Source organism: Dendrobates tinctorius, unplaced genomic scaffold (assembly GCF_039654945.1).
Source record: "Dendrobates tinctorius isolate UK_male_01 unplaced genomic scaffold, ASM3965494v1 ptg000396l, whole genome shotgun sequence".
In the NCBI taxonomy this organism is placed as follows: Eukaryota; Metazoa; Chordata; class Amphibia; order Anura; family Dendrobatidae; genus Dendrobates; species Dendrobates tinctorius.
The window spans coordinates 1,015,708-1,027,044 of NW_027362062.1; the positions used below are offsets into that span (position 1 = coordinate 1,015,708).

At 46.3% G+C, this 11,337-nt stretch overlaps 3 protein-coding genes across 3 annotated transcripts in view; 2 read left to right on the forward strand and 1 right to left on the reverse strand.

Annotated features, from left to right (window-relative positions):
• The window catches only part of NRDC (nardilysin convertase), a 67,506-nt gene extending 58,333 nt beyond the window's left edge, over nucleotides 1-9,173 (reverse strand). Inside the window, exons 1-9 of the mRNA XM_073563647.1 lie at nucleotides 8,909-9,173; nucleotides 3,022-3,262; nucleotides 2,232-2,313; nucleotides 1,933-2,086; nucleotides 1,253-1,326; nucleotides 1,079-1,174; nucleotides 804-926; nucleotides 668-725; nucleotides 452-525 (exon numbers count right to left, since the gene is read on the reverse strand). Of these exons, the coding sequence (XP_073419748.1) occupies nucleotides 452-525; nucleotides 668-725; nucleotides 804-926; nucleotides 1,079-1,174; nucleotides 1,253-1,326; nucleotides 1,933-2,086; nucleotides 2,232-2,313; nucleotides 3,022-3,262; nucleotides 8,909-9,054 (1,048 nt within the window). The 5' untranslated portion in view covers nucleotides 9,055-9,173. The remainder of the gene's footprint in view (nucleotides 1-451; nucleotides 526-667; nucleotides 726-803; nucleotides 927-1,078; nucleotides 1,175-1,252; nucleotides 1,327-1,932; nucleotides 2,087-2,231; nucleotides 2,314-3,021; nucleotides 3,263-8,908) is intronic.
• On the forward strand, nucleotides 3,271-6,862 carry LOC141076270 (uncharacterized). The gene is made up of 2 exons (XM_073563653.1): nucleotides 3,271-4,417; nucleotides 5,219-6,862. The coding sequence occupies exons 1-2, from the start codon at nucleotides 4,316-4,318 to the stop codon at nucleotides 6,110-6,112; spliced, it is 996 nt and encodes a 331-aa protein (XP_073419754.1). The 5' UTR covers nucleotides 3,271-4,315; the 3' UTR covers nucleotides 6,113-6,862.
• A 107-nt stretch (nucleotides 9,174-9,280) lies between the features above and the next one.
• Nucleotides 9,281-11,003, forward strand: LOC141076271 (uncharacterized). The gene is made up of 4 exons (XM_073563654.1): nucleotides 9,281-10,176; nucleotides 10,392-10,559; nucleotides 10,661-10,729; nucleotides 10,814-11,003. The coding sequence occupies exons 1-4, from the start codon at nucleotides 9,912-9,914 to the stop codon at nucleotides 10,930-10,932; spliced, it is 621 nt and encodes a 206-aa protein (XP_073419755.1). The 5' UTR covers nucleotides 9,281-9,911; the 3' UTR covers nucleotides 10,933-11,003.
• The last annotated feature ends 334 nt before the right edge of the window (nucleotides 11,004-11,337 follow it).

An 11,337-nucleotide genomic window follows, 5' to 3' on the forward strand; every position in this document is an offset into this window, starting at 1 on the left:
GGAACTTTTGCCAGAGGAATCAGCCCAAAACGTCGCAGGAAAGTGTACGGGGAGGTATACTCCGCGTGCTTGCCTGTTTCGGGGGAGAACGGGCCGTAGAAAGGAACCGTCGCCCCCTTCACTCCGTTAATTAAAAAATAAAAATTTACAGAAAATTCAAAAATAAAATAAAAACGGTGAGGTCTGAAACCAGACCCAAGTGCCTCCTACAGACACTAAGCATGAACTGGAGATATCTCATCCAGCGAGAGGGTGTATACTGCAGGGGCGGAGTTAACTTTTTTTTTCTGGTTTTCCTAGTGGCAAGCAGCATAACACCCACTGTCTCTGTGTCCCCCAATGAGGCGTAGGAGAAATATATATAATAGTATATTATAAAATATATATTCATTGAAGCAAATACTAATAAAGCTCTATAGGAACTCCCAAGTATGTCCACCATAATACTAACCTCTGTAGAGAGAATTGAACCCTGGTGTGTCAAAAGGATCACTCAGGTGGCTGAAATTGGGTTTTAGCAAACCACTACAGGTGATAAAATAAATAAATTAGTGCTTTAAAATAAATATTTTGCAAATCAAAATGTAAACGAGTGTTTTGTATTTAGAGCAGAGTACACATCACATGATAAGTCCTGCAGAACAAAGTGACCTCCTTGAAAACTTACTTATTTGGAATGGTGCTGAATATCTCCTTCACCCATTCCTCCAGAGTATCCAGAGTCTCTGCAGAGATCAGAAGACAATGAGTAACAGCGTTATTCTCACCGCGGTACGTACAGCTCCGCAGGGGGGCATCCGTACCGTTAGACTGTACGGCCAGGGTCATGTAGTGGGCAGAGTAATACGTCTTGTAAAACTCTCGGAGCCGGGCGTGAGTGTCGATCTTCTTTTCTTCAGGTTCATATTTCAAAGTCTGAGCGTTTCCTACAAAATCCAGAGAACAGCCGTAATATAGGATAAGTGGCGACTATACAAGATGGTTACAGGGTGGTATCCATTTAGCCAAAATATACAAGTAGCAGTGTTTCAGAGATAATTTTATTCTGCTCAACATTTATATGACAAAAAGAACTCACCCCAGAAAAACTTCCCCATTGGATGACCAGGTTTTGCCAAACTACCAAAAAGCATTTCCTTGCGGCTGGAATCGGAAGGCCGAGCGAGCTCATATTCTGCAATATTACCAAAAATAACATTTAATAGGTCTACTTTATGAGAAAAAGGAAAGGGGAGATAAAAACCAGACTTACCACTATCCACAGCTTGGACTTCCCGGTCTATGGCGTCACTGACCATCAGCGGGGAGATAAAGAACTGTGCCCACCTGAGAGGACCACAGAGCACAGGTAAGGTCCGCGATGAATGTGTGGTGGCAGCAAGATGCCGTAATGAACAGCAGTGAGAAGAAATGATTGGGCAAGTCATCATCCAACATAATCAATTCTTCTATATCCCCCCAACACCAGCCTTAAAGGGGGCAGGTGGGAAGTCACCATGTACATTAGATGGTCTGCAGATGGCACTAAAACTGGAAGCTTCAAAAAACTTTTATCCAATCTGAACAGCCAGCTTAAAGGGGTTGTACCATAAACGACATACAGGTATGATCGCTGGGGGTCCGACCAATCATAAGCACAGGTGTCCCAACCGATCTGTGTAAATGCAGCGGCAGTGAGCATGCTTTAGGAGCTGTGGTCACACATGCTCGCTAGTGCTCCATTCAGACAGAGGGGCTTTGGACCCCCATTCCTGGGATCGGTGGGGGGTGTCTGCAGGTATATCACTAATGATCATACATTTGTCATCCTGTAGACAGGTGACCAATGCTGTTCATGTGACGTCTTAAGGGGAATATGGCTACCAATCCCCTGCAATGATCATGTCTTGGCTGTACCCTTCCATTTACTCACTACTAAGATGAACATCTTACCGGTCCAGGGCTTGCTTGAAATGCTTCCTCTGCACATCAAATTGGAAAATGGTGCGCTCGCAGTCTGTGGAGGCGTTATCGCTGCCACCATGTTTTTTAAGGAAAGCATCAAAGCCGTTCTCATCCGGGTATTTTTCACTGCCCATGAACACCACTGTAAGAGACGAACAAGACGACGCGGTCACAGGTTCCTCTTTAACAAACACTTTAACTTTACATAGAAGTTAAACCTCATTACTCCGGCCAGATTTTACTTTATGCTACCTTCATTTTGCAGTTTTACAACTGGGGAAACTCACTGTGTTCCAAAAAGTGCGCTAATCCGGGGAGATCTTCTGGATCGCTGAAGCTTCCGACTCCGATGCAAAGAGCGGCTGCGGACTACAGAGCAGAACACAAGATTACAACGTCAGGGGTGAACGGACGAAAAATGCCGACCACGTCTGAAGGATTACAGCAAATCAAGGGAAGTATTATTACACAGGAGGATATTGTGATAGCGGAGCCAATGGCCAAAGGGGATCATGTCCGCCAAGGCTTACTACAGTCTCTCCGGTCATACATTTCATCCTGAAAAATACCTTTAACCCCTTTCCGACGTTGGGCGTAAAATAATGCCCACGTCGGACTCCCCCTGCTTGGTACGAGCTCCGGCGCTGAGCCCACACCTTTCCGGGCACATGTTAGTTGATCTATACAGCTGACATGTGCCGGGAACAGCTGCGGGTGGAATCACGATCCACCCATGGCTGTTAACTAGTGAAATGCCGCTGTCAATCTCTGATAGCAGCATTTAATTTGCGCTTATCGGAAGCGCATCCTTAATCTCGCCCTTCGGTGCCCCCATCACATGATCGTGGGTTACCGATGGGTTGGCATGACAACCAAAGTTCTGAAGCAGACCACTATGGTTGTCATAGCCAGATTACTACGAGCGCCGCCCGGTGTCCTGTGACCCATTCAATACTGCACATCTTATCGTTCTCTGTCAAATATGTAATCAGCATCACTGATCCCCTTCTCGCGATCAGCTGATGGTCTCCTGACTACGAACACTTGTGCAATCACCACAACAATAGTTCACAATACCAGTTTTTCTGTGCACCCCTTCTTGTCTTTAGCACACTGGCTATCTGAGTCTTCGTCCTCCTCTTCATCATCATCTTCTTCATCATCCCCACTGTCCTCTTCAGAGTCATACTCCTCTTCATCACCGTCATCATCATCATCCTCCTCCTCCTCCTCATCAGATGATTCACAGGCAGTGTGACCAAAGGAGGCCATATCGGAGATGAGCAGAGCTCGGAGACCATTGTCCAGCTGAATAAATCTATAGAGATAAAAGGAAATGACAAGATCAGAAATAATGAAGATGACGGACCTGAGAGTGATAAACCTGAGCTTCATCATCAACACGCGTGCTCTGATTGACTGAGCATACGTTTATTTCAATAAGGAGAAGTGATAAGTAGCTGCCAGATGGCTCCAGCAGTCGCCTAGTTTTCAGAAGAATGAAGAATCGCCATATTAGATCTCACCAAGGAGCTGCTGGGCTGACACAATAATTCACACTGGATCATCAGCTGAGTTTGGCTAGCTTTAATCTATGGGCAGATGTAGGGCACGGACACAGGAGAGCTGTGGGCACATGAGGATAAAGAGCTATGGTAGATCAGGGTGGATTGATTTAAATCACGCCGATTTAAATCATGATTTAAATCACGATTTAAATCAAAAGATTTTTTTTCTATTTAAATCGGATCGATTTAAATCATGATTTTAATCATGATTTAAATCACTGATTTAAATCAAAAGATTTTTTTTTAATATAAATCACGATTAAAATGAGAAGTGAGAGCAGTGTGCATGTGCGCCCATAGTTACACGGACGAAACTAGGGGCAACGATCTAACGCCAGGGTGAGGGGGGGGACCCCAAAGTAAGTAAAAATCTTTTTTGTTTTACTATATGGCAATAGGTAGGTGTTTAAAAGCAGCATGTCTTAATTGTATAAACTATTAATAGCCTCCACATTTTGTTCATACTGCCCCTTTAATTCCACACTTCTAGCTTGGTTTCAGTTTTGGTTTAGTTTCTTTTTCCCTGCATTCAGTTGACATGCCCAAACTTGTTGGATAGTCAGCAGTACTTGGCTCAGGCTGTAGTAACATCAGCAGTGCTTGGCTCAGGCTGTAGTAACAATCAAACTTCATAAGTGATCTGTGTGAGCCTGCCATGGCAGCAGGTCGTAAGAGAGACCCTATTTGGGTTCATTTTGTTGAGATGCCAGCAGCAGATCTTGGAAAGAAAGGTGCAAGAGCAAAGTGCAAATACTGTCAAAAGGATATTATCCAAGGACTTGTTTGCCGTTTGAAATCACATTATGAAAACTGCAACCAGAAGGGAAATGAAGATGTTGATAGTGATACAACTAATGTCAATGAACCCCCACAGCTTCTTATGCACCAGGAGCCTAGTACTAGTGGTAAGTCTGGCAATTAATTTACAACCTATTTTTTTAACAGACATTTTACTGGGATGGTTAAAGTCTATGAAAAGAAAAATTTCTAGCACTGGTAGTTCTGGAGTATAGAATTTAAATTTATGTTAAGGCAATATTTCACAGAAAATTAACGCTAAAGGACATGTGCACCTTTATTTTTTTAAGGTGCACATGTCCTCCCCCCGCAGCGCTCTTACCTCCGATCCCCGCAGCGCTGAGATCCGTGGCTTCGTTTTGACCGTCCGCCTCCCGTCCTCCGGTTGCGGCCTACTCGCAGTGATCCAGCGGCGTGACGTCAGCGGGCCGCACGCTCCATTGAAATGAATGGAGGCGCGCTCGCGGACGGGCAGAACGAAGCCACGGATCCCCGCAGCGCTGACATCGGAGGTAAGAGAGCTGCGGGGGGAGGACATGTGCACACTGTGACTGGCTGCACCTTAAAAAATAAAGGTGCACATGTCCTTTAAGTAAAAATAAAGTGTGTATACGCTTATTTTTTTTTTTATTGTAGGCTGCAATTCACTTTTGAAGTCTGCCAAATTGACCATTTTAAAAAAAAAACATTTTTAAAACTTTTGTGACATAATTTTTTTCAGTTGCTGAGGCTCTGATATTAGTTACCAGTATTACAGCAACCTCACCGGAAAACTTGAGTAGCATAACTTTTGAGACAGCCCTTATAGGACGAGGACCATTACATTGTTCAAAAAGTTTGTTTCAATATTTTCGTTATATTTCTTCAAATACGTAGTCGATTTATATTTTTAATTTCTGTGCTTTCAGGGTCAAATATGGCTTGTGCTGCACGTGACAATCAATATCTGGGTACAACTTCAACAAAGCAGCCCAAAAAAAAAACTTTGCGTGCAAAGTGTAGAAAAATTCATCTTAAAGACTACGACGAGCCAGAAAGAACATTTTGATGAATTAATTGCTAAATTCATATTTGCAACCAATTCTTCTTTCCGACTAGTTGAGCACCCATTGTTTGTACAAATGATCGAAGGAATTAGACCAGGCTACAAACCACCAAGTAGATTTGATATCTCAGGAAAACATCTTCAGGCTGTATACGACATAGAAAGAGCGGCTTGTACAAAATATTTGAAAGACAAGGTTGTTAACATGAGCTTGGATGGTTGGAGCAACATCCACAACGACCCCATAATTTGCACTTGTGTCACAACAGAAGATGGTGAAACTTACCTTACAGACACAATCGACACATCTGGAAATTCACATACTGCTGAATATTTACTTGAAATTGCTAAGAACTCAATTCACCAATGCCAAGAACAGTTTGGATGTAAAGTAAGGAGCTTAGTTACTGATAACGCAAGCAATGTGGCAAAAATGCGAGCGGAACTGGCACAGGATGACACAAATGTCATTACATACGGTTGTTCTGCCCATTTGTTGCATCTTCTGGCAAAAGACCTGCATATTTTGGGTGTCAAGGAACATGTTGTAGAAATTGTTAAATATTTCCGCAATAATCATTTTGCACATGCAACCTACAAGGAAATGGGAGGACTGAAGTTGGTTCTACCACAAGATGTTAGATGGAATACCTTGGCTGACTGCTTGGAACTGTTTATTAACAACTGGTCAAAATTACTTCCATTTGCGAAACACATCGGGATAAAATTGATGCTAATATACGAAGCAAAGTATTAAATCTTGGTGTGAAGAGAAATGCCGAGGACCTTTTGGAAAGGTTAAAGCCAATATCGATTGCGTTGGATAAAATGCAGAAAGATACTGCAACCATAGCTGATGCCACAGAAGTTTGGAAAGATTTAGAAGGTTCTCTAGATCTCTTGAACCTCTCAAACAATGTAAAGGTTGCAATACAGCACCGCAAGGACCAAGCATTAAAAGAAGAACACTATTTAGCCAATATCTTGCATCCCATCTACAGAGGGAAAAAATTATCTGAGGCGGAAATCAACTCTGCAATGGAGTGGCTCGCCAATACTAACCATGACATTGTGGCAACTGTGCTGAAATTGAAGTGTGAATCTGCACCATTTCAAAAATACATGTTTGCAGATAACGTCGTTAATGAACTAAAACCACTGGACTGGTGGAAGTCGCAATCACTTGTTCTTCCAGCAAAGATAATAAATCTAGCTACTCAGCTACTGACTGCATCGGCTTCATCCGCAGGAGTAGAGAGATTGTTTTCTTCATTTGGTTTTGTGCACACAACAACAGTCCGAAACCGCTTAGGAACTGCTAAAGCAGGACAACTGGTTTTCCTATTAAAAGTCCTAAATAAACAGTAGGCTTAAAGGACTGATGTATTCACTGAAGATGTTTGCTTACTTCAAACGTTAGAGATAGGCTATTGTTAAAAAGTACTTACTCTCTGTAGTTCAATTCTGAGTGTTTAATAGTGCAAATAAAAATTATTAGGTTTCATAATCAACTGTTTTAATATTTTTATTTGTGTAAAACAATTAGATTTGCAAAAAGACAAAGTTTTGCTTGTGTACAACTTGATTAAAAAATCTGATTTAAATCAAATGATTTAAATCAAAAAAATCTGATTTAAATCAAAAAAATCTGATTTTTTTGATTTTTTTTTTAAAAAATCAAGATTTTTATCCACCCTGTGGTAGATCTGAAGCCTGTCACTCCAGCTCTATTCCTTGCCGGGTGGCGCCTCCTCCTGTTTCACTGGTGGCTCCTTTGCCTGAAGTCACACATCATAAAGACTGTGAGTGAATCAGGAGGAAGAAGCGCTGGACTGAAATAGAACTGGAGTGGCAGAGGATTCAGATCATTTTCCAAAGTACAAATGTGCACAATATTTATTAATGTATTAATACCACTTTCAAGATCTCTGCTTGCTGCCAATAAATGGGAATAACCCTGTGTCATAGGGCAGGTTGCAATAATCATCTGTATAATTATCATATTGATTTTGAACATTGTGAAGAAATAAAACACAAAGTAAAATAGAAAAAAACTGCACAACTTTTAATAAACTTTAAATAAACGTGGAATTCTCCGTATGGGGCTGCAGTGCCCGGGGATCTCTGTACAGTCAGCGGGCACCGCACATCATACGAAAGAGTTGCAGATGGTTGGCGTTATGCAATTTCATATCAGGGGGCTGCACATACGAGAAGGTGTAGAGGGATTACCATGGAAATATAGGATATAAAGGCAGAAAACCAGTGCAATAAACACAACAGGCTGGCAGGTAGAGGGTTACAGTACCACAAATGTCCTTGGGGGGGGGATCAACTCCAGGGCTAAGCTGAGAGATTGGCACAAACTGGAAAACATTAGAGTGACAAGGGGCAAAGAATAGGAATATTCAGGAGCAAAAATGTAGAAGCCTTTTGCCCAGGAATAAGTAAGAACTGGCACAAGACCTTGGCATATGGGAGGAAGGGGCAGCACCTGGCACAAGACCTCAGAATAGGGGGAGGAGGGGGCAGCACCTGGCACAAGACCCCGGCAGAGGGAGAGGAGGGGGTAGCACCTGGCACAAGACCCCAGCATAGGGGAAGGAGGGGAAGGCACCTGGCACAAGACCCCAGCATAGGAGGCAGCACCGGGCACAAGACCCCAGCATAGGAGGCAGCACCGGGCACAAGACCCCAGCATAGGAGGCAGCACCGGGCACAAGACCCCAGCATAGGAGGCAGCACCGGGCACAAGACCCCAGCATAGGAGGCAGCACCGGGCACAAGACCCCAGCATAGGAGGCAGCACCGGGCACAAGACCCCAGCATAGGAGGCAGCACCGGGCACAAGACCCCAGCATAGGAGGCAGCACCGGGCACAAGACCCCAGCATAGGAGGCAGCACCGGGCACAAGACCCCAGCATAGGAGGCAGCACCGGGCACAAGACCCCAGCATAGGAGGCAGCACCGGGCACAAGACCCCAGCATAGGAGGCAGCACCGGGCACAAGACCCCAGCATAGGAGGCAGCACCGGGCACAAGACCCCAGCATAGGAGGCAGCACCGGGCACAAGACCCCAGCATAGGAGGCAGCACCTGGCACAAGACCACAGCATAGGAGGCAGCACCGGGCACAAGACCCCAGCATAGGAGGCAGCACCGGGCACAAGACCCCAACATAGGAGGCAGCACCTGGCACAAGACCCCAGCATAGGAGGCAGCACCTGGCACAAGACCCCAGCATAGGAGGCAGCACCGGGCACAAGACCCCAGCATAGGAGGCAGCACCGGGCACAAGACCCCAGCATAGGAGGCAGCACCGGGCACAAGACCCCAGCATAGGAGGCAGCACCGGGCACAAGACCCCAGCATAGGAGGCAGCACCGGGCACAAGACCCCAGCATAGGAGGCAGCACCTGGCACAAGACCCCAGCATAGGAGGCAGCACCGGGCACAAGACCACAGCATAAGACGGGGTACAAGATGGCAATGGTTGTAGCTCTGACGTCAGGGGGAGAAGGAGCCATGACGTCACGCAGAGATGACACTTACCGGTACTTCTTGGGGTCACTGGGAGATTTAATGATCTCTACATCCTCAGCGTTGCCCTCGGTTTCCGCCTCTTCTCTGCCCACAGTGGTGTCGCCGTGAATGGCCGAGGACGGGCCGACGGACTTGTGGGGGTTTCTCGCGGGCATGTCGGAACGATGACACGGTTACAGTCACAGACACCCGGTGTTCCAGGCCACACAGAAGCCGGAGACCACCGCCCCGGCCAATCAGGAGCTACAGGCGCGGTCACGTGACCCTCAGCCCGCCTGTTTACTAGGAGAGAGCAGCGGTAGGCGGAGCTCTCTAAAGTTGACCAATCAGAGTGCTCCTTGTTGCAAGGTTGTGGAAGTTTTAGTCAGGAAGTCTGTGGCTGGCTGTGTGGAGGAGGCAGAGCATGTGGGAGGCGGGAGTCAGTCTGCTCGGAGCAGTTGGATGTGTTCGGGCAGACTTAGAACAACCTGTGTACGTTTTGCTCATTGACAGCGCGGTTATAATATTGCTGTGAGCCGTGTAAGGGTCCTGTTACACATAGCGATGCTCCAGCGATCCCGATAACGCTACGACCTTGTAAGGATCGCTGGTGGTCACTACGTGGTCGCTATGCTGTCAGGCTGATCTACTCGACAACGCAGCAACGATCCGGCGATCCATGTAACGACCTCGGCGGTCGTTGGGACCTTGTCACACAGCAGCGATTCTGACCACTCAGCCCTCGATAGGCGTGCTTCAGCGTTGCCTTTTCCACACCCCTCTGCTCCAATTGGTGGCCACTACTGCGCTATCACTACGCGGTTTGCTTCAGCGTCCCTGTTTGAGTCGCTAGTGTGTTATTTATTCGTGGATTCACAGTTGCTGACACGGGGTCGCTAGGCGGATACGATGAATTGAGGGGTGCTTCCCTTCAGGAACGCGTTAGCGTCCCCAACGGCATCAAACGTACGTCGTGACATCACGACGCTCTGGTGGGCGTCATTGATGCGGTGCGGTGCCCATAGGTGTAAATATGGCGGCCAGAAGGCGTTCTGGACCATGGGGGGATGCTGAAGTGAGATATCTAGTGAGGGAGGTGGATGCACGTGATTATGCATGTGATGCAATTCATCAGCATCCCATGCACCACAAACGGGCAGTGCTAAGGACGATCCAGCGAGGCCTAGCCACAAGATTTGGTGTGAAGCTCTCCACGACCCAGATCCGGAAAAAGCTGGCGGACCTGCGCTACCGGTCTAGTGAGCGCATCGACAGCATCCGGGCGCAAAGGCATCGTGGTGAGTGTTGAGCGGATCTGGAGAGGTTCTGTTTTGTTGCTTATCACTGTCCCGCCTCCTGCTCGGAGTCCTCTACTCTCCCCGCCATGCTCCATAGCATAACACAGTAGCGAATGCTTAATTTAAAGTAGCCAAAGCCCCGCCCCCAAAAGCCCTAATCAACAAAGTTAGTTGAAGGAGTATTCCGCTCAATAGAATTTTTTTCCTATCCCTAGGACCACCGTCTCCAGCAGCACCACCATCTCCAGCTGCTACCCCTTCGTCCGCTGCAACTCCTTCTCCAGCTGCTACCCCGCCTCCACATGTGGGGTCATCAACATCATCCCCCATAATGGGATTCTCTTCAGCGTCACTCCGTGACATTGGTGCAGGCTCGCCTTCTGGTAATTGAAGCACATAATATAAGCTCCCTACAAGTTGGAAAGGATACTTGGGTGTTAAAAGGATGGTGGGCTGTAATTTTAAGTTTTGTGTGTTTCCCTAGCCGGAGGTGCCACAGTATCCAGGTGGGTTGTCAGCTCCACATCAGAGGAAACAGAGGCGCCCCAAAACCGTAAGTGTTAAAGAACAAACATGTACCTTTACTTAGATGTTGCAACAGAATTAGCCTGGTTAACTTTTACCATTCCCTCAACAGAATTCCCTACCTTACAGGACCTGCTGGCATCACACAGGCGGATGATGGCAGCTGTGCACCAACATGGAGTGATGCTGGAGAGATATGTGGCGGCCCACCAGCAGGGTGGCAGCCAATAATAGACAAATTTATGTTTTGTTATTTTTTAGTTTATAGTGTTCATCTTTTCTAATTATATATTTCTAGTTTATATCCGCTGCTGTGTCAACTTTTTTCAAAACCTTAAAAATAACACAAAAAAAACCCCTTCAAATATACATTTATCGTATATACTTGTGTATAAGCTGAGATTTTCAGCCCATTTTTTTTGGCTGAAAGTCCCCCTTCTCGGCCTATACGCGAGTCATATAGCCAGGGGGTGCGGGGGGTGTCAGATCATACTGACCTCCCCCCCCCCCCAGGCGCGTCTCTGCGACCCCCCCCTGCTTGTCCCACGGTCTCCTTTTCCTACAGCGGTCACATGGTACCGCTCATTAAAGTCATGAATATGCACATATTTATGACTTTAATGAGCGTGACCGCTG

Excerpts from the sequence above, each read along its gene's own strand:
- LOC141076270 (XM_073563653.1), top strand. The coding sequence starts at position 4,316 with ATGAAAACTGCAACCAGAAGGGAAATGAAGATGTTGATAGTGATACAA. Across the intron at positions 4,418-5,218 it reads CCAGGAGCCTAGTACTAGTG|GGTCAAATATGGCTTGTGCT; the intron begins GTAAGTCTGGCA and ends CTGTGCTTTCAG.
- LOC141076271 (XM_073563654.1), top strand. The coding sequence starts at position 9,912 with ATGGCGGCCAGAAGGCGTTCTGGACCATGGGGGGATGCTGAAGTGAGA. Across the intron at positions 10,560-10,660 it reads TGGTGCAGGCTCGCCTTCTG|CCGGAGGTGCCACAGTATCC; the intron begins GTAATTGAAGCA and ends GTGTTTCCCTAG. Across the intron at positions 10,730-10,813 it reads AACAGAGGCGCCCCAAAACC|AATTCCCTACCTTACAGGAC; the intron begins GTAAGTGTTAAA and ends TTCCCTCAACAG.